The sequence below is a fragment of the Mustela lutreola genome, chromosome 11, assembly GCF_030435805.1.
Source record: "Mustela lutreola isolate mMusLut2 chromosome 11, mMusLut2.pri, whole genome shotgun sequence".
NCBI classification, from domain to species: domain Eukaryota; kingdom Metazoa; phylum Chordata; class Mammalia; order Carnivora; family Mustelidae; genus Mustela; species Mustela lutreola.
Window position 1 is genome coordinate 48772016 of NC_081300.1, and position 23409 is coordinate 48795424.

At 37.2% G+C, this 23409-nt stretch overlaps 1 protein-coding gene across 1 annotated transcript in view; it reads right to left on the bottom strand.

Moving 5' to 3' along the window:
• The window catches only part of MIB1 (MIB E3 ubiquitin protein ligase 1), a 138034-nt gene that overhangs the window by 11805 nt on the left and 102820 nt on the right, over positions 1 to 23409 (bottom strand). The window contains exons 13-19 of the mRNA XM_059138816.1: positions 21814 to 21946; positions 18529 to 18615; positions 15747 to 15908; positions 11459 to 11640; positions 9382 to 9574; positions 5506 to 5584; positions 670 to 783 (exon numbers count right to left, since the gene is read on the bottom strand). Coding sequence (XP_058994799.1) covers positions 670 to 783; positions 5506 to 5584; positions 9382 to 9574; positions 11459 to 11640; positions 15747 to 15908; positions 18529 to 18615; positions 21814 to 21946 — 950 coding nt within the window. The remainder of the gene's footprint in view (positions 1 to 669; positions 784 to 5505; positions 5585 to 9381; positions 9575 to 11458; positions 11641 to 15746; positions 15909 to 18528; positions 18616 to 21813; positions 21947 to 23409) is intronic.

Genomic DNA, 23409 nt, shown 5'->3' on the forward strand with positions numbered 1-23409 from the left:
CTGGGATTTTTATTCTACTCTACTGCTGATAAAGACAGAAAGCCCTGGGCAAAAGTGGTTGCTAATCTTCTTCCTCATGTGTACACAGAACAAAAAAATCAAAGATACCATCCAAGTTTATATCTAGTGCAGAGATGAAAAATATTTTTATACAGCTATAGTATTAAGAAGATTGAAAAGTAAATAACTTGCTTTTTATTTTTCCATTTCTTCACTGAGTTACACTTCAAGATATCTACAGTTACTCTGTCCCAAATAAATACTACTCTATAAAATATGGACATGCACTAGGTAAAACCTGCTACACAAAGGAATGAGGCATTAATACTTGTGTAACTGAAAAAATAATTTGTAATACGCTATTCCACCAAGATACACTAAATTTAATCTTAAAAAGAGCACATTTTCTTTAAGCAAGAATACAGCAATTTTCTTTATATCCTACACAGAAGTTTCTCAAAAGACAAATGCTTCAAGTTCTATCATAGTGTAAGCTAGAACAATAAAATTTCAAGTTTCCTGTAACAAGAGCATACCCCACCTGTTGCTCTGTAGATTCGGGTCACGTACCCTGTACTTTACAAGGTAATAGTGTACTACACATGAGATGAGATCTTCATGAAAGTCCCAATAAGAAAACAAAGAAAAAGCTCAAGAAAATACACTTACAGATGTCATCAGAGGCATCTTCTGAACTTTTCCCTCCACAACACATAATGAAAGGCACTCTTCGTTCAACGACTGCCCGACACTGCACGCACTTCTTCATCAGACTAGCACAGTCTGCGGAAGAACAATAGGATACTTCTTACAAGAGACAATGCAAACAAGAGGGCTGCCCTTCTCAGTTTTATAACTGAAATCTCACACTGAGATAAACATCAAACGACTTCTATGAATACACGATTCTACCTTCTTAAAATATTATCAACTTATGAATGTATATTCTTCTTAGGCAGCCTCTAGAAGAGAGAGCCCATTGTTATGAAAATAATGACATTTTCTAACATATCAGACAAATTGTGAAAAGGGATTTTTCTGGTTTTTTTTAATAAAAAATATTTCAAGATCTTAAGGCTTGAGAATAAAGGAGAAAGATACTTCTAAGTTTTAACTAATATAGAATTAATTATACGGTTGCTCACATAAACTATGTTGAAGAATTCTTTTCCCTCTCTTTCTAGTAAACTGATGTAATCTAATGAGGAAATTGTTTAGTAACCACTTTTTCAAAGTAGCGGTCAAGAAAACATCAGCTATGTATAATAATGGACTTTCTAATATTTATATATCAGAGGAATGCTCTCCCATCCCAAAGAAGAAATGCATAGGCACTGGAGGTTCCTCAAAATGTTGAAAATAGAACTGCCCTATGACCCAGCAATTGCACTACTGGGTATTTACCCTAAAGATACAAACGTAGTGATCCAAAGGGGCACGTGCACCGGAATGTTTATAGCAGCAATGTCCACAATAGCCAAACTATGGAAAGAACCTAGATGTCCATCAACAGATGAATGGATCAAGAAGATGTGGTATATATACACAATGGAATACTATGCAGCCATCAAAAGAAATGAAATCTTGCCATTTGCGACAACATGGATGGAACTAGAGCGTATCATGCTTAGCGAAATAAGTCAAGCAGAGAAAGACAACTATCATATGATCTCCCTGATATGAGGAAGTGGTGATGCAACATGGGGGTTTAAGTGGGTAGGAGAAGAATAAATGAAACAAGATGGGATTGGGAGGGAGACAAACCATAAGTGACTCTTAATCTCACAAAACAAACTGAGGGTTGCTGGGGGGAGGGGGTTGGGAGAAGGGGGTGGGATTATGGACATTGGGGAGGGTGTGTGCTTTGGTGAGTGCTGTGAATTGTGTAAACCTGGTGATTCACAGACTTGTAACCCTGGGGATAAAAATATATGTTTATAAAAAATTTAAAAAATTTTTAAAAATGCATAGGCACAATTATAGGTTGTGGATTATTAATTCTACATCTAGTTGTTAATTATTTACAAAATAACATACAGTTCAATATATCCTTTCCCATTAGCATTTACTATGAAAGTATATTCCATATCCTTAGTCTATGCACCAAGTGTCTTTATCATTTCAAAAACATGGAAAATAAATGACAACTGTGACAGGTATCCAGGGATAATTTATGATCAGGCACTAAACTTTTAACAAAGCACAAAACCACAGATGTGGACAACATGGGGGACATACTCCCAATGGTGCTTATGCCAGTGGACAGAGAAGGGTAATAAAGGCCAATCTCATGTCAAGGCCTAAAGAGAGATGGGTCTGATGCTGGTTTACGCACAAAGCACTAGGTAGGAGCTAATGCTAGTAGAAACCTCATTTGGGATTTGTCTTATATCTGAGGGCCAATCTTTTTTTTAAAAATTTAAAGAGCTAATTTAAGTGGCTCACTGCATAATATATAACCACAATTATCTCAAATTCTTTTAACTATTATGTTAGGTTGTTATATTGCCTATATAAAATCTTTCTTCCTTCCCTCCAAAACAGATACATTCTTTCGAGGCACTATTTTGTACTCTTCAAGGTTCCAATATTCTGCTTCACATTCCTGGGATGTAGGTAATGGACTAAGTGCTTCACTATACAGTCCTTGAAAGACAGGCATTTTCCACCTCAATGTCATTTTCCTTAGCTAATAAATGTTTAACTAAGTGTCTATACAATGGAGAAAACAACCTACTTCTTAGTGTTGTGAAAATAAATGAGGAAACACTCTAAAAGAGATTAAAATATCTGGAGCACCTGGGTGGCTCAGTGGGTTAGGGGTACGACTCTTGATTTTGACTCAGGTAATGATCTCAGGGTCATGAAATAAAGCCCCATGTCCGGCTCCATGCTAGATGTGGAGACCAACTGCTTCAAATCCTCCCTCTCCCACTGCCCTGTCCCTGGTGCTCGCACACTCTCTCTCTCTCTTAAACAAAAATGTCTGGTACAAGGTAAGAGCTTAATCAAAGTTAGCTGCTACTCTTGTTACATATGAATGAAAAGACAATGTAAAAACGTTGGGAAACTCCTGGAGAAAGTACTGCAGCAAGAGCTGAAAATTTGTATTATCAACTACTCATTATAACCAACTTTCAAGTCTCTGTAGGTCTTACTTAGGTATAGGACTGGGGGCAGGGGGCGGGTGGCTAACTACAGCCTCCAAGCCAAACCCAACCAGGTGCCTGTTTTTGCTCAGACTTTTTTTTTTTTTTTTTTTTTTTTTTTTAAAAGTAGGCTCCACACCCAATGTGCAGCCCTAGGCACAGGGGCTTGAATTCACAGTCCTGAGATCAAGACCTGAGCTAAGATCAAGAGACAGATCCTTAGCAGACTAAGCCCCCCAGGTGCCCTCAGGTACCCGTTATTGTAAATAAAGTATTAATAAAAAGCAGTTCCACCTATTCATTGACATATCTATCATCTATAGTTGTCTTTGCACTATAATGGCACAGCTGAGTAATAAGAGTTTTAAGTGGTTACTACAGAACACATGGCCCACAGAGTCAAATATATTTATTATGTGACCCTTTAAAGAAAAAGTATGCTAGCCCCTAGACTACGAAAACTTAAGTAACCTGAGCTCTCTTTACTTAAGACTGAAATCCACAAGTCCTCCTACAGTTGATAATAGCCATTATACTAGTCTTTGGAAAACAAAAACAATTATGTGAGGAGAATATTACAGGAGGAAACCTTGATCCTTTCTTTAGCTGATGAGCTCCTATCAGAATGAAAAAAATCACCAAGGCTATGCCAATGAAATTAATCTATCATATAATTTGTGTATTACTTAGATATTATATTGAAAATCAGTACCTACTGACTGAACTTTTATTTATGAGAGATTTTATTTATGAGAGAGCGAGCGCACGAGCGGGAAGCTGGAGGGAGTGACAGAGGGCAAGGGAGAAGCAGACTCCCCACTAAGCAGGGAGCCAACAGAGCTCCATCCCAGGACCTGAGATCATGACCTGAGTTGAATGAAGGCAGACACTTAACCAACTGAGACACCCAGGCGTCCCTTGAACCATTTTAAAATAGAAAATACCATGCTTTACATTGAGCCCATTTAAGTAAGGTATAAGTTGTTACACTTGCTTAAAATCCTCCAGTGATAAATGAAAACAAAAGGAAGAGGAGAATGTTGAATAGTACATGAATATGTAAAGAACAAGGGGAAGTATAAAAAGCAAAGGTGAGGATGTGGAGAAAGGGGAACCCTCCTACACTATTGGTAGGAATGCAAGCTGGTACAGCCACTCTGAAAAACAGCATGGAGGTTCCGCAAAAAGCTGAAAATAGAGCTACCCTACAGCCCAGCAATCGCACTACTGGGTATTTACCCCAAAGATACAAATGTAGTGATCTGAAGGGGAACGTGCACCTGAATGTTTATAGCAGCAATGTCCACAACAGCCAAACTATGGAAAGAACCTAGATGTCCAACAACAGATAAATGGATAAAGAAGAATGGAATACTGTGCAGCCACCAAAAGAAATGAAATCTTGCCATTTGCAAAGACATGGATGGAACAGAGGGTTTATGCTGAGCGAAATAAGTCAATCAGAGAAAGACAATTATCATATGATCTCTCTGATATGAGGAATTTGAAAGGCAGAGCGGAGGGATCCTGGGGGTAGAGAATGAAAAAATGAAACAGGATGGGATGGGGAGGGAGACAAACCGTAAGAGACTCTTAATCTCATGAAACAAACTGAGGGGTGCTGGGGTGTGGAGGTAGAGAGAGGGTGGCTGGGTAGAGAGAGGGTGAGAGTGATGGACACTGGGGAGGGTATGTGCTGTGGTGAGCAGTGTGAAATATACAAGCCTGATGATTCACAGACCTGAACCCCTGGGGCAAATAATACATTATATGTTAATATTTAAAAAAAAAAAAGCAAAGGCATTTGAAAGAATATGTTTAGGAGATATTTTAAAACATCACTTGTACTTTAATATACTCTCCCCAAAAGTCCTATAACCTCTTCTGACATAAAGATTAAGAAAGATTAAAAAGACCAGACATTATAGTGCCAAATGGTTGCTGTGGTGGAACTCAGTAGTGGGGAAAGTGTGCAGGAGGGCAATATCAAGGTGAAGACAAATGAGAATGTGCTAATTTTAATCATGAGCAGGGCTAGACTAAATGTTTCAAAATTCATTTTTGGAAATAAATTTCTATTGTGTGTGAGGAGATCATTTTGTGCTGATACAAATGAATCAAAAGGCGAGTTAATAGAAGATAGCTTATTCTGTCTTTGCTAACACTCAGGAGTGTTAGGAATGACACAGGTGACATTATACATAGTACAGAGGAAGAGATGGAAGGTACTATAGAGGCCACCAGTGTTTTTGTTTATGGGTTATTAAAACAAAACAAAATAAAACAAAACACTCCAAGCTATAATTTGTTTTATTTTCTATTTTTATACTGAGTAAGTTTTGTATAGGCTACTTACTCTCACAAGCACACATGTGTCCACAAGGCTGAAAAAGAACAGCTGCTTTCTTGTCAGAGCATACCACACATTCTTCAATCTACAAAAAAGTGGTTAGAGCACAAGTGTGAACATCTATAGATAAATCTCCTAACTCTAACAGTTCCTCTTGTATCCAAGTATATTTCCTCTATAGGGCAACACTCTCAGCACAGGAAACTTAATATGTACTCCTCGGTCCTCTATTCTTTTGGTTACTCATTTTTTTACCCTTATATACCCTGACCCTTCACAGGTTCTATTTCTATATTAGTCTCCCTACCTGACCCAAAGAATGATAAAGAAAACATTTCCTTTGTGGTAAGAAGGATCAAAATAGACTTTTTTTCCCCCCAAAACTAATTTGACAGAAAAATTCAAAAAACAAGTATAAAATAAATGTAAGATAAGCTAGATTTCTAATATTAATAAAAACCCAGTCAGATTAGCAGACGGCCAGAACCCATGTGGAATTTGTTTCTTCACATTGGAGGAACTTTCCCTGGACTTGGTTAGCTCCCCCACACTGGTGGGAGTGCATGGCTTTGGGCTGTTCTTTCTCCCTAATCTCTAAAGCCACAAGTCTTCCACAACCTATTCATAATTTCCCTCAATTTTACCTCCTCTTCATCTCCACTTCTTCAGAGTTTTGAGTGCGTAGCTACTTCTTAAGCTGGCTCTTGGCTTTTCTCACCCCCCACCCATCCCCCTGCCCTTGCTTCGCATTCATCTTTCACCTGTTCTCCTCTCTTCTGATACACGTTCACATTTACCTATATCTGTGCCACTTCATAGTAGTGTCCAAAAGTGATGACCACCAGTCACCTATAATCTCACCTAACTAATCTAATAGTGTACACATGCTCTCCACGGACTCTCCAAACTTATACCTTGCTCTGTATGTAGAATTTCCATAGCTGAGTAACAGGGAAAAGAAGTAAGGCATGGTCGGTTGATTTTATATTCCTAGATCCTTTATATTCCTAGATTCAAACTATAGCTCCACTAATAACAAATATATCTAACATTGTTGAGCCATAGCTCTTTTTATCTGAATGATAAAGAACAACCTTTCTTCACAGGGCAGTAAAGGGTAAATCAGGTATTATGTGTGAAGTGTTTAGTTCAATGCCTAATACAACATCAGTGTCCAAAGTATGGTAATTCTTTTCTTCTCTCTATACAATGATGTGCTATTTCTTTAAAAGATTTCCAAAGCAACTGTTTATACATCTGAATTGTTCACAAGAAGTTTAAAATAATCCAGCAGGGCGCCTGGGTGGCTCAGTGGGTTGGGCCGCTGCCTTCGGCTCGGGTCATGATCTCAGGGTCCTGGGATCGAGTCCCGCATCGGGCTCCCTGCTCGGCAGGGAGCCTGCTTCCTCCTCTCTCTCTGCCTGCCTCTCTGCCTACTTGTGTTCTGTCAAATAAATTAAAAAAAAATAAAATAAAATAAAATAAAATAATCCAGCAAATTGATTAAACAATCATTTACTTACCAAATCCCCTAATATATATAATATGTGTATATATATATTTTAGGTGTTAAAAATCTTTGTAGCCTTAACTTTTTTCCCCTTTGGATTTTTTCCTCAGGTTATATTCCCAGGAAAAGAATTACCAAATAAGAGAATGCTTACTGTAAAGGCTCATAAATATTGTCAGGATGGTCTCTCAAAATCATGAACCCATTTATTCCACCAACAGCAGTGTTTAAGAGAGTGTTCATTTTCCACTTTCCTGGCTAGCATTTGTAAAATTTTACTTATGCTAATTTGATAGGAATGGTTAATGGTAATTCATAATTTTTTATTTACATTTCTTTAGTTGCTAAAGAGACAAAGCTTGTTTATTCCCCCTTCCTCTAAATACCAGTTTTATAATTTGTTATATCTTTAATGAAAATGTTCCTTATCCTTTAACCACTTGGGGTCACTATTTCTTTATATTCAAAGGCTCTGCAGCTAACCTGGCAAATTTATCTATCTGGTGGGTAGATTACTTTTTGTACTTTTCTACAGGTTTGAAAATTTCTTAATCTGAAAGCCAACCTGACAGTCTACTAATTCTTGGAACTGAAAAGTGGTCTAAAACAAAACGACAGCATATTCCTCCCTTTCTACCTCCCTGTTCCATCAATCTTCCCTCCGTAGACAGTTCTTAATTGTGTCTATCACCACACAGCAGAAAGAACAAGGATTTAAGAATCAAGAGATCTATGTCTGATATTCTGAGTGAATGTCTCTGAGCTTCAATTTTTTTTTTTTTAAGATTTTATTTATTTATTTGTCAGAGAGAGAGAGCGAGAGCGAGCACAGGCAGACAGAGTGGAAGGCAGAGTCAGAGGGAGAAGCAGGCTCCCTGCGGAGCAAGGAGCCCGATGTGGGACTCGATCCCAGGACGCTGGGATCATGACCTGAGCCGAAGGCAACTGCTCAACCAACTGAGCCACCCAGGTGTCCCTGAGCTTCAATTTTTTCAACTGTGAATCCTAGAGCTGGGGCTTCCAGTGGACAACCTGAGGTTCTGAACTCACTTATATCTCTCTTAAAGCACCTACACACCATCTTATATGGCAGAGTAGCTTAATCTAAGTCTCACTAGGTTATAATTTTTTAGTAAGGAATTGTGTATACCTCTGTCTTCATACAAAACAAGGGCTCAATAAAGACTTGCTGAAATAGGGTTTAATCTAACACAAAAAGTTTCAAGCGTAACAGCAGAATACACAGATCAATCTAAAAACAATAAAATGGCTTAAATTCTTTCAGATTCATTCTCAAACTGTTGCTTAGAAGGAACAGTCTTCTAGTCTTAAGGTTCCCTATGAATGTACAAATCACTGGCAAGATAATGCCTTTTAAGTCACTGCCAGCTAATTTTATTATAAGAATTAGTGCGCCTCCTTTATAATTAATGAAGGTAAATGAACAGTTTAAGAAATATCAGCGAAAAATGAGAATAATAGGAAGAAAATGAAAAAAGAGTATAAATTTCACAAATGAAACCAAAGAAAACCAAACATGTCTTTCAATTAAAGCTACTCACCTTAAGAAAAATCATTTCTAAAACACTTAAATCCTACTTTACACACACATATGGAAAAACTAAAAAGGAAAATCAATTATTTTAGTACAGTCAAAATGGAGAAGATGGTATAGTTATGATAAAGCACTAAGTTATACAGGAAAAGGATGGAATCAGAAACCAAGAAAAGAATAATACTTCTCAAAAAAGCGAAGAGTCAGACAAGATAAAAAGTTCAGAGTGGATACAGAATTTGGCCTTCACTAACAGCAAGATGATCAGACTTTATCTGCATCTTGGTGGGACACAATACGAAGTGAGTAGCATCATCTATGAGAATTTCTTGCACAAAATGTTTAAGCGGACTCTAATCAAGCCATTAGATATAACTTAGAGTTTACAGGAAACACAGAGGATAAAGGGACAAATTAAACGACACTATGCTAAAATAATCAAATCCAGAATGTATGACATTCTACAAAAAAAAAAAAAAAAAAAAAAATCAAGTGGTCTTTTATAAAGAGTATTAGGGTCCATGTACTCAAAAAAAGTATGAAATATATATAACTATAATAAGAAATGGAACCCAATAAATTTCTAGGTTATAAGAGACTTTGGAAGCAATATAGATTTTATTCTTAACTTCTATAGTTTACAGTTAAAGAAGGAAACTCAAAATTATTCTCTTGATAAATAAATTATATATTCTTATATTTAAGTCACTCTTAGACTGAAATTTAACAGACATATGGCATCATATAATCTTACTTATCATTATTTATAGTCTGAAAGAACTTCATAAAATGATAAAATACTACATTAAAAAATTACCTTTGTCCTGGACTGAACTTGTTCTTTACAGATGAGGCATTTCTTGACTCGTGGAGAACATAAAGAACACGTAGCAATATGTCCACATGGCCCAAAAAGAGTATCTCTCTTCATATCTGAGCACACCATGCATTCTTCTAAGGTCTCAGAATCATTACTAATCATAGAAGGACTTCGAGAACCCACCTGACCACTAACAAAAGAAAATATTTATAATCAATCCTATCAGAATATTTCTATTAATTAAAATGCTTTTAAAAAACATTGAGAGCATCATTTGTATAACACAGCTTTAGTTATGTTAAGAAAATCAAGCTGTAACATCTGTTTAAGAAATACTATATATTTTTACATTTATATACATCTCTGCATCTTTACATACTTCTAGTACTACTTAAATTTCAAACTGAACAAAGAGCTCACCCAACAGAAATGGGTATATTTTCTTCTAACAAAGAAATCAAAAACACTACTTACAAAAAATTTAACATGAACACAGTTTCACTCAGACTCTGTTTCGTTTATATAGAACCAGCAGAGATGAGCAGAGGAATAAAACAAAAATTCTAGCTAGAGCTCACAATAGTTATCCTAACTACAGACAGAATGAAGCCTCCAGCAGAGTCCATAACCGACAGGGTACTGTGGAAAATGTGTCACTGCAGCTGCTGTTTTGACATTTCTTTAAATGTATCTTTAGGAGCATAAAATTGTACTATGTAAAGACAGAACTCATCTATAAATCTAAAAATACAAGACAAAGAAATACATAAAGTGACCAAGTACAGCTATAGAAAGGGGATACTCTGTTTCTACCATAATCTTCAGAAACTTGTGAACGCACACACATAGACCAAGCCCTTTCATCTCAGACACCAGTGTTAAGGTTATTACTGCAGTAATTATAGTGCCTTCTATGATTTTAGATGCACGCCATCATTTTGTAATAGAAGTTTATATTCCTTAAGGATAGTCACTTACAGAAATGTATATACCTTTTATATATATATGATATATATAAATCATATAAATATATATATATAAATCATATAAATCATTTCCCCCTTAACAAAGTTCTAAGGTATTGATTCCAACAAGAAGTTATTTATCACTACACCCAAATTACAAAAGAGGCAAGAGAACACAAAAATCAAGGGACTACTAAAATGTTCAATGACAAGAATCAGATATAAAGGGCAATAATAATTGCACAGCACCATTTGGATAAAAAAGGTAATGAAATATACCTTTTTGTATGTCTAAAATATCTCATTAGAAAATCAGTTGTATTATAAATAATTAAAATCACTGACATATTTTACTTTTAGTAAAGAAGACAAGTGTGAAATCATTTTTAGAGACTGCTCCATCAGGAATTGGTTCCTTCATGTGCTCATTCTTTCAAATTCATTCAGTCCTTCAGTGATACCTGGTGCCTGTCAGGCACTATGTAGGGTGCTAGAATTATTACTAAGTTTGTGTGAGATACACCTTACTGGTGAGCATGTAAACTGCCTCTCCTAAAAGTCTATTAAAAGGGTGCCTGGGTGGCTCAGTCATTAAGCGGCTGCCTTTGGCTCAGATCATATCTCAGGACCCTGAGCCCCACATCAGGGTCTCTGCTCAGCAGGCAGCCTGCTTTTCCCTCTTCCACTCCCCCTGCTTGTATTCCCTCTCTCACTGTGTCTCTGTCAAGACAATAAATAAATAAAATATTTTTTAAAAAGTCTATTAAAATTTTAAATATATCTAACAGTCATAGCAATTTCACTAGTAAAAATTTTTCTTATAGATAAATTTCTTGAACATGCAGGAGTACTGGTAGATCAGACAGAATTAGGAAAGTTTCTTAGCACTTCCTAAGCATAAAGTGTCATATTCAGTAATATAGAAAATACAACATGCAATAAGAGACATAGTGTCTTGCAGGAAAATCTTTAAGGAAGAAAGGGTCAACACAAAGAGGATGAACAGAGACAAAGACATTTTCAGATAATTAAGTTCTCCATTATGAAACCACATGGTACTCTTATATATAGAGAGAATAGTAAGTTTTATGATAATAAATGATACCAACCTGACTTTTTCCTTATGACACTTTGCCAGTGCTTTGCAGAGACTTGGATCAGGACACAGATCAAGTGGCGATTGACCCTTCTTATTTCGAATGCTAAGGTCAGCACCATTGGCAGCCAAAAAACAGGCAATAGATGCTGCACTCTTCTTCTCCGCCCCCTGGGTACCAAGTCCCATTATTAACTGAAATCAAATGAAAAGAGTCATGATTTTACCCTTAGAAATCTGTTAGCAATTCTCAACACCAAATATGTGTGTGTGTGTGTGCATATCTGTGTATATTATATAAAAATACCCTTCTGGAAAGAGTGGCCCATATAGAGATGGTAAGCATTTATGAATTGCAGTCCTAACATCTGCTCCCCTCTTCACTCCAGTTTTCTTAGGTATAGTCTGAGGACTGACCCACTCTAGTTTCACAGGCGGGCCAAAGAAGGCTGAGACCAATCAGACAGCTACCTCATCTATGTGATTACTTCAGGGATGACAAATAAGGTCAATTCGACCAATAAAACTGAAGAATGGGACTTCTGATTGACATACTGAGGAAACAGTAATCCCTTTTCCACTCAATGTAGCGCTGGAGCTGCTGGCAACCAACATGAAACAGTAAGAGAACAGACACAAAGCAAAGAACCACACCAAGGAACTGAACCAAGAAATGGAGGAGATAAATCAGGGTCTTTAGCCACATGAGCTACTCATTCAAAGATGTTATCAAATATCTGTACAGCATCTAAAATGGACCAAATACTATGTTTAGCACTTTCCATGAGTTAACTCATTTAATCTCTACAACAACCTTATGGAGGTAATTATTCCATCCCCTCCTTTTTAAAATGAGAAAGGAGGGATGCCTGGGTGGCTCAGTCAGTTAAAAGCATCTGCCTTTGGCTCAGGTCATGATCCCAGGGTCCTGAGACCAGGTCCTGTACTGGGCTCCTTGCTCAGCAGGGAGCCTGCTTCTCCCTTTGCCTACCTTCTTCTCTCTTACTCTCTGACGAATAAATCTTTAAAAAAATAAAATGAAAAAGGAGGCACATAGGAGTTAGAGAATTTATCAGTGGTCATACAGAAGGGCAGCAATTCTCAAGCACTTTGGTCTCAGAACCCCTTCACATTCTTAAAAATGATTCTAAAATTCATACGGAAAGGAGAAAGACTTAGAATAGTTAAACAACTTTGAAAAAGAAGGAAAAAGTTGGAGGACCTTTATTACCTGAGTTGAATGTTTATAATAAAGCTACAGAAATGGGTATCTGGGTGGCTCAGATGGTTAATCATCTGCCTTCAGCTCAGGTTATTACCCCAGGATCTTGGGACAGAGAGCCCCATGTCCTACTCCCTGCTCTCCAGGAAGTCTGCTTCTTCCTCTCCCTCTACCTCTCCTCGTGCTTGTGCTCACACACACACACACACATACACACACTCTCTCTCTCAAATGAATAAATAAAATCTTTAAAAATTAATAAATAAATGAAATGAAAATAAAGCTACAGTACTCAAGATAGTAGGGTTGGCATCACATAGCTAAAGACACAGATCAGTGGATCAGAATACAAGATCCAGAAAGACTCACACGTATGGTTAATTGATTTAGGACAAAGGCACAACAGACAACACAGTAGAAAAAGTCTTTTCAACAAATGGTGGTGGAATAACTGGAACATTCACATGCAAAACAATGAGCTCTGATAATTTATACTATATTTAAAAACTAACTCAAAATGAATCAAAGTCCGATGAAAGACCTAAATGTGAGACAGAAATCCATCAGAATCCTAGAGGAGAATACAGGCAGCAACCTCCTTGACCTCAGCCACAGCAACTTCTTGCTAGACACGTTTCCAGAGGCAAGGCAAACAAAGGCAAAAATGAACTATGAGGACTTCACCAGGACAAAAAGCTTTTGCACAGCAAAGGAAACAGTCCACAAAACTAAAAGGCAACCTACCAAACCAAAAGGGAGAAGATAATGCAAATGACATTATCAGATAAAGGGCTAGTATCTAAAATCTATAAAGAACTCATCAAACTCAACACCCAAAAAACAAAATATCTGGTCAAGAAATGGGCAGAAGATATGAACAGACATTTCTCCAAAGAAGACATACAAATGGCTAACAGACACATGAAAAAATGCTCAGTATCAGTCATCATCAGAGAAATACAAATCAAAACCATAATTAGACACCACCTCACACCAGTCAGAATGGCTAAAATTAACAACTCAGGAAACAATACATGTTGACAAGGATGCATAAAAGGGGGAACCCTCTTATACTGTTGGTGGGAATGCAAGCTGGTGCAGCCACTCTGGAAAATAGTATGGAGGTTCCTCAAAAAGTTAAAAATAGAGCTACCCTACAACCCAGCAATTGTACTACTGGGTATTTATCCAAAGGTGATCCGAAGAGGCACTTGCACCTCAATGTTTATAGCAACAATGTCCGCAATAGCCAAACTATGGAAAGAACCCAGATATTCATCAACAGACAACTGGATAAAGAAGATATGAGGTATATATACAAAATGGAATATTACTCAGCCATCAAAAGGAATGAAATCTTGCCATTTGCAACAACCTGGATGGAACTAGAGTGTATTATGCCAAGTGAAGTAAGTCAGTCAAAGAAAGACAAACACCGTATGATTTCACTCACATGTGGATTTAAGAAACAAAAACTGATGAACACGGGTCAGGGAAGGAAAAATAAAATAGGCTAAAAACAAAGAGGGAGACAAACCCTAAGAGACTCTTGACTACAGAGAACAAACTGAGGGTTGCTGGGTTGCAGGGAGGTTGGAGAGATGGGCTAACTGGGTAATCAGCATTAAGGAGGGTACTTGATGTAATGAGTACTGGGTGTTTTTGGTTTATTTATTTATTTATTTATTTGACACAGAGAGAGAGAGAGAGAGATCGCAAGTAGGCAGAGAGGCAGGCAGAGAGAGAGGGGGAAGCAGGCTCCCCGCCAAGCAGAGAGCCCGATGCGGGGCTCGATCCCAGTACCCTGAGATCATGACCTGAGCCGAAAGCAGAGGCTTAACCCACTGAGCGACCCAGGCACCCCAATACTGGGTTTTATATGCAACTAATGAATTACTAAATTCTACTCTGAAATTAGTAATACATTATATGTTAACTAACTTGAACTCAAGTTAAAAAAAAAAAAATCATAGTCCTAAAAGAAAGAGCTAAAACTTAATACACTTCAAGTACAAAAGAGGAGAAAACCTTAGTGACCCTGGGTTTGGCAAATATTTTTCATATAAGACACAAAAAGCACAAACAATGAAAGAAAAATTTATAAATTAGACTTCATCAAAATTAAAAACTTCTTCTCTTCCAAAAACACCATTGAAAGAATGAAAAGACAAGCCAAAAATGGGGAGAAAAATAAGTCCATGTCCCATATCTGATCTAGAACTTGAATTCACAGACTCTTAAAACTCAATAGTAAGAAAAGAGCTCAACAAAACAATGCACAAAAAATGTGAACAGGCACTTCATCAGATACTATGTGAGTGACAAACAAGCAAATGAAAAGATGTTCAATATCGTAGTCACTGGGGTACCTGGGTAACTCGGTCGGTTAAGTGTCTCCCTTCCGCTCAGGTCATGATCCTGGAGTCCCAAGATCAAGCCCTGCATTGGTCTCTCTCTGCTTCTCCCTCTTCCTCTGCTCCTCCCCTGTTCAAGCTTTTCTCTCTCACACACACACTCTCTTTCAAATAAATAAATAAAATCTTTAAAAAAAAAATCAGTGGGTAGCCCTGTCCATTAAGCATCAGCTTTTGACTCGGGTCATGATCTCAGGGTCCTGAGATCAAGTTCCGCATCAGGCTCCCTGCTCAGCGGGGAGTCTGCTTCACCCTCTGCCCAACCCCCTTCCCCGCACCTGCACCCGGGCTGCTTGTGCTCACACCCTTGTGCACTCGGCTCTCTCTCTCTCTCTCTCTCTCTCTCAAAAATAAATAAATAAATAAATAAATTTTAAAAATAAAACAAATATATCAGTGGTCAGTAGGGAAATGCAAATCAAAACCCCAACATACCACTATGCACCTATATGAATAGCTAGAATTAAAAAAGAAGAACCAAACAACTTTCAGTAAGAATTTGAAACAATTCATCCAGAAGTAACTATACTTAGTCCATAAACTATACTTCTACATATGCAGCTCTGATAAATATTTTATCAGAAACAAATTAAATTAACAGTAAATATAAGATTTGCATTAAAAGATACTTCCAGTAGTACTGAATTAAAGATTAATTTACTTACTGTGTTTTTGGATGGCTCCCATGCAGCATCAACCTTCCCCACATCTTGCATATCTTGGAGCTGACGTAGCTGAGACAAGGTGTGATGCCTCAGAGCTTCATGCAAAGGAGTATCCCCATCCTTATCCTGAATATCTAATTTGGCACCTGCACGGACCAAAAGCTAAAAGAGAAAGACATCTCATTTTGCTAAGGTGTCTCTGGCCCATAAGAAATTACTATGTACCTAAACTAACACAGACAAAAATCAGAGAGGGAGACAAGCTGTAAGAGACTCTTAACTATAGGAAACAAACTGAGGGTTGCTGGAGGAGAGGGAAGTGGGGGATGTGGTAACTGGGCAAGGGGCATTAAGGACATATGATGTAATAAGCACTGGGTATTATTTGCAACTGATGAATCACTTAACTCTATCCCCCGGAAACTAAACTAAAATAAAATAGTAACACTGACAGAGCCCCAGAACTACCTGAAGGGGATTGCCACCAAAGCTAATTATCTTTATATAGTCACATGCTACTCTCAAAATTCCTGGGGTTGGGGCGCCTGGGTGGCTCAGTGGGTTAAAGCCTCTGCCTTCAGCTCAGGTCATGATCCCAGGGTTCTGGGATTGAGCCCCGTATCAGGCTCTCTGCTCAGGAGCCTGCTTCCCCTCTCTCTGTCTCTGCCTGCCTCTCTGCCCAAAAAAAAAAAAAATTCCTGGGGCTCCTTTACAAATAGTGATGAGTGCTGCTTACTCAAATATATTGAATCAGAAAAAAACAGAAAGAAATGAGAACCAATATGTGGCTTAATTCATCAACTCTAAAATCAAGATAACTGGGAGAAATTTAGGAATTTTTTTCCTTTTATTTTTTTGTTTTTTTAAAGATTTTATTTTTTCAGGGCACCTGGGAGGCACAGTGAGTTGAGCATCCAACTCTTGGTTTTGGCTCAGGTTGATATCTCAGGATCATGAGATTGAGCTCCACACTGGGCTCTGTACCCAGTGTGGAATCTGCTTAGGACTCTCTCTCCCTCTCTCTTGGCTCCTCCCACCCTGCTCACTCACTCTCCCAAATAAATAAATAAATCTTTAAAAATAAAAAAGATTTTGTCAAGTAATCTCTACAAACAATGTGGGGCTCGAATTCACAACCCCAAGATCAAGAGTTGCATGCTCTACCAACTGCGCCAGCCATGCACCTCCTTTTTCTCCTATATTTCAGATATGTGAGTTGGGATATTTTAATTTACTTCCAATAGGACCAAATCATAAATGTTCAAAATTCTTCCACTACTTAAAGAAACAAGCAAGTTATCTATTCCACTCTCTTTGGTCAATTTTCTCCAAATATATAGTCATAAGGAAAGTCCAAAAATCCCAGATAAATGAATTTTTAGCAAGAGGAATTTTTTTTAGTATTTAAATTTTTTTTAATTTTAATTCAATTATTAACATATAATGTATCATTGGTTTCAGAGGGACAGGTCTGTGATTCATCAGTCTTATCTAACACCCAGTGCTCATAACATCATGTGCCCTCTTTAACGCCCAGCACCCAGTTACCCCATCCTGCCACCCCTCTCCCCTCCAGCAACCCTCAGTCTGAGCAAGAGGAATTTTAAATAACAATAAAGGTCAAGTGTCTCCTAAACTACAACATCTAAAATAAAACGAATAATTGATATACCTCAAAGATATTTTAAGTAGTAAATATAACTTTTTATTTAAGACTTTACTTACGGAGCTTTACTGATTTTCCTAATCCTTTCAACAAATGCTGTCAGAGTTTTAGAAAAATACCATACACAGAAGCCCATCTCAAGTATATGGTCTTACCCATACTGGCAAATTACTGTTTTGGGGTGGTTTGTTTGTTTTGTTTTGTTTTACTTTGTTCCAAAAAGCTTACATAAAATGTCACTCTAGGACAGTGTTTCTCAAATTTGAACATGCATGAAAATTACCTGAAGGATTTGTTAAACCACAGATTGCTAGTTCCCACCCCTGGAGATTCTGATTTGGTCGGTCTGAGGTGGGGCCCAAGAATTTTCTACCAAGGTCCCAGGTGATGCTGATGCTGCTGGTTCAGCTTCTAAACTTTAAGAATCACTGTTCTACAAAAAAATTTTAAACCGATAATCTTTCAAATATTTTCTCTGGAATATCAGATTAATCAAATAAAAATACATATTTCAGCTTTTTTGGAATCTGTGCAGCAAAAGTCCAGCCAAAACTTTTCACTGTAGTTCACTCTCAATTATATAAATTAAGAGGGAATGTACTTTTTAAAAACCAATTTATATGTTACTTTGAAATTTTCTGATTTAGGGGCGCCTGGGTGGCTCAGTGGGTTAAGCCGCTGCCTTCGGCTCAGGTCATGATCTCAGGGTCCTGGGATCGAGGCCCACATCGGGCTCTCTGCTCAGCGGGGAGCCTGCTTCCCTCTCTCTCTCTCTGCCTGCCTCTCTGTCTACTTGTGATCTCTCTCTGTCAAAAAAAAAAAAAAAAAAATCTAAAAAAAAAAAAAAAAAAAATTTCTGATTTAGTATTTTGGGAAGTCACAAGTCTGGCAACTAAATTATATAACAGACTTTGAATATCACAGTTTTAAGATTTTCTCTATTATAAATTAAAACTTTTTACCCAACTGAGGCAAAATATTAGCCTAAAATAATGATTTTTATATCTAACTATGCCTTTTGAAAAATCGAACTATGAATGATTTTCAGGACCTTCTAGAAATCTGTCTGGTTAAAACACAACTACAAGGTAAAAGTTTTGTTAGTAAATACTTTACCCTCACAATCTGGGTGTGCTGTCGTTCAACAGCAAGGTGCAGGGCAGTTTGCTGGTTCACATTCTGGATATCCAGGTTAGCGTTACCCTGAACAAGAAGGACAAAGTTTACATACTCATAATTTGACAACCATGAACACTATAGGGCTTAAACACAGCTCCCTCTCAATCTCCATTACACAGCAATAGAAATAATTAGCTCCTTTTAACTGTAAGTAAAATTTCCTAAAAATTCTATTAGTGACTCTTCATATTGGATTTAGATTTACTTTAATGACCTAATAAGGTCACCTCCTCTTGCTGCATGACTGAGCTCTTATTCAGTGAAAAGGAACTTAGCTGGAGGGTGAGAAGACAATGTTTAATTAATTAGTACATAAAAATACTTATTAAAGGGAAAGCAAAAAGTCCTACCAGGGTCCTGGGACAGTCACAGCACTATATGAGAACAGCTGATTCCAATGACAGAGGAAAGAAATGGAGAAGCAAAATCCTGAGCTCACTGGCACAGAGGGACCTAAAACTTCAAGAACTTAAGCAAGCATTCTGCCATTTTATGCTTATTTCCTCAGCTCTAACACAGTCATAGTACAACCTATTTCAGAGTCAGTGTGATGATGGGGTTCAGGATGGACTGTCCCAATGTACTGCTACCTTGGCATACTGATTATTTTGAATTAAAGTTACTTAAGAAACAGCCAGTGCAAGGACACTCTGGACTTCCTTTGTTCCTCTGAAAGCAGGAAATAAATTCCCTGTGAAGGCTATCACTCTCTGCACCTGGAGGGTATAAGGCCAGAGATGAAGAATTAAGGGCCAAGAACTGACTATATAAACTTTGTTACTTCGTTTATTTGCTACGCCAAGTGCAAACCCCTTTGTGAATTCTCCCCAAATAACTATTTGTTTAAAAGGTATAAAAGCTGCCTGCTTCAGTCACTTTGAATAGTCTCATGCCAACATGCCTATTCTCATTAAATGCAGAAAGTAAGGGATTTTCTTTAAAGTCTCCTAAACTTTTCCATTATTAGATTTTCCAAAGTAGTATTCACTGTATGATATACTATAATTCGTTTACCTAGACTCTAGCTCATAAACACTGGGCTTGCTTCCAGTTTGAGGTTATTACAAATAAAGCTGCTACAAATATTTAGTACAAATATTTGTGTACAAATGTTCTCTTGGTACATACTAGAAGGGAGGCTGCTGGGTTGTACAGTAAATACATGTTTAACTTTATCAGGAAATGTCAAATTATTGTTAAAATGGCTGCTTTGTAAAATGCTAGCAATGTATATGAATTCTAAATGCTCCACACCCTAACCAACATTTGGTTAAGTTTGGTCATTTTCATTGGTAGATGATAGAAGTAGTAGATTAGTAGTATTTCACTGTGGTTAGAATTTCTAATCCCCTAATGAACTATGGTAATTGAAGCAAAATCACAGGAAATATGATCAACATACAAAAAACAACTGTTTTTCTGTATGTTTACAATATACGATTAGAAACTGAAGGCTTAAACAATATAATTTACAATAGCGTGAAAAAACTACTTTAAGATAAATTTTTTAAAAAGATAAATCTAAAATGTGCAGAGCAATTAAAATGTCAAGCTATTTTTTTTCTTTTAAAGATTTCATTCATTCACTTGACAGAGATCACAAGTAGGCAGAGAGGCAGGCAGAGAGAGAGAGAAAGGGAAGCAGGCTCCCCGCTGAGCAGAGAGCAGGGCTTGATCCCAGGACCCTGGGATCATGACCTGAGCCGAAGGCAGAGGCTTAACCCACTGAGCCAACCAAGCGCCCCAAAATGCCAAGACTTTTTAACAGAAACTAATCATTTTGGGGCACCTGGGTGGCTCAGTGGATTAAAGTCTCTGCCTTTGGCCCAGGTCATGATCCCCGGGTCCTCGGATCCGAGCCCCGCATCGGGCTCTCTGCTCAGCAGGGAGCCTGCTTCCTCCTCTCTCTTTGCCTGCCTCTCTGCCTACTTGTGATCTCTGTCAAATAAGTAAATAAAACATTTTTTTAAAAAAAAAGGAAAAGAAACTTATCATTTGATTCTAAAACCTATAGGGAAATTCAAAAGATTTAAAATACTTCAGTAATTCTGAGAAAGAAGAAGAGAGAATGAATTTGGAGGACTTATTTTAACTGATTTCAAGACTTACTAAAAAACAATAACCAAGATAGTGTGATACTGGCATAACAGTCAGTTATCTGTATTTTAGATTGAAAAGGAACTTCTCACAATTACTAATGCTAACAACAGTAACTTTAATAATAAAGGCTTACTAGTCAATGGTATTGTAATAGCATTGTATGGTGATAGATGACAGCTACACCCGTGAGCACAGCTTAATGAACAACATTCCAATTGTCAAATCACTATGTTATATACCTGAAACTAATGTAATATTGCGTGTCAACCATACTTCAATAAAAACAATAATAATAATTAAGCCTTAAAATGGCAGGGTAAAACAAAGTTTAACTTTTGAACTATTTTTTTAATCTAAACTAGAATTCTATAGTTCAGGGAGTATCTACCTTATAATGTGACGTTAATTACAGATAATGGACAATTCACTGAATTCTGCTATTTCATCTTCTTAACTAGACTATAAATTCCTTGAAGTCAGACAGAGATCACAGATAATTCTTTGGTAACTAATGCTTCTCTATGACATACGTATTTATAAATTTTGCTGAAAAACATCATAAAACTACAGTAAATAAGTTCCCTTCAAAATCCAATCTCATAAAAATGTAATGTCATCTTATTTTAGAGATGAATGAAATGACTGAAGTTAACCTGTGCTGCTATCCAGCCACAGACTCCAGGAGTCCAGCAGTTTTCATGACCTGAATTTCCAAATCCAGGCTGCAGCCTGGTGTTTCTTGATGGCAACTGGCCACATGAGCTTAGATACCAACATAATGGTTCTTGGTCCTATGGCTGATGGATACTTCTACAACAGTGGCAGCAAATCTGGAAAATCTCTGTTCATTGATGCCTATGTCATAGGACCAATCCAGGAACTGTGTAGGAGAGAATTTTCAGGGCTAAGGAATATTCTCCACCCCCTTACACACACAGAGCACTATCCTCCATCCAAGAACCAGTGTAGGCAGAAGAATGAATATGTACCATATCTGAATTTGCATCCTCATGGGGTTTTACCATAACCTACCAACAGGCAGTTGATGAAGTAAAAAATAAATGAACAGTAATGGTCCAAATAATTAAAATTAAATTAGAAATTATGGCACAGTTTTCCTACCTGGTGTACCAACAGTTCGGCCACTTCTACGTGATTGTTAAGGGCAGCCAGATGCAAAGCAGTATAACCGTCATCTTTCTTCTCATCCACAATCCATGGTCTTGGTAATTTAGATAGTAAAACACGCATTGCACTGCAAATCAAGTTTACATGATTTTGGTATTAATGTAATTTGATATTTAATTAAATATTTCATTATTTTCTTTAGAAAAAATATATAAAGGAAACGTCTAAAATCAAGTAAAAACGTTCTTTTTTAAAGAAAATTATGCCTTCAGTGGGCACCTGGGTGGCTCAGTGAGTTAAGCCTCTGCCTTCGGCTCAGGTCATGGTCTCAGGGTCCTGGGATCAAGCCCTGCATCAGGCTCTCTGATCAGCAGGGAGCCTGCTTCCCCCTCTCTCTCTGCCTGCTTCTCTGCCTACTCGTGATCTCTACCTGTCAAATAAATAAATAAAATCTTAAAAAAAATTGTGCCCTCAGAGACAAATGAATTATATTTTTTTCTAAATCTCTAATGTGCAGCTTTTTGATGCTTTAAGAGGTAAACAAACTATCACCATTTGGGGAATATAATCAAACTAGAATGGGAGTGTTACAAGGGGAAAACATTATGAGAAAAACAAACAAACAAAAAAACCCAAAGGGGAAAGAAATATTTCCTAACAAGGACATATATGGTCTTGTGGAAACTCCTAGGTTCAATCTGAATAGTATCTATTAATGAAAGAGTTAATAAAGAACAGCCAGGTAACAACAATAACAAAGTAGGAATAATAGTGATAAAAAGACAAATTTCATGTAACTGGTAGATTATCATGAATTGCAGTTAAAAATCTCATATATGTCATTTAGCAGTGCAAAATCTAGTTGAAATCAAAACACACAAAATGGTAATTATAATTTAATATTTAAAATTTATGGATTAATTATTTCCAGAGCAAGAAAGATAGTTATCCTAAACACCATCAAAGAGTAAAACATTAAAAAGCAGGAGAAGTAATTATCAAGAAGTGATACTCCTTTAAAAATAAACTATCCGGGGCGCCTGGGTGGCTCAGTGGGTTAAGCCGCTGCCTTCAGCTCAGGTCATGATCTCAGGGTCCTGGGATCGAGTCCCGCATCGGGCTCTCTGCTCAGCAGGGAGCCTGCTTCCCTCTCTCTCTCTGCCTGCCTCTCCATCTACTTGTGATTTCTCTCTGTCAAATAAATAAATAAAAAATAAAATCTTTAAAAAAAAAATAAAAAAAATAAACTATCGGGACTATATAAAAATAAAAAGCTTTTGCACAGCAAAAAAAACCATCAGTAAGACAAAAAGGCAACCTACTCAATGGGAGAAGATATGTGCAAATGATGTATCTGATAAGGGGTTAATATCCAAAACACACAAAGAATATATACAACTAAACTCCAAAAAAACAAAGAATTTGATTAAAAAATGGGCAGAGGACCTGAACAGACATTCTTCCAAAGAAGACAAACAGATGTACAACAAATGAAAAGCTGCTCAAAATCAGTAATCATCAGGGAAATGAGACATCATTTTACACCTGTCACGATGGCTAAAATCAGACAAGAAATAACGTGTTGCTGAG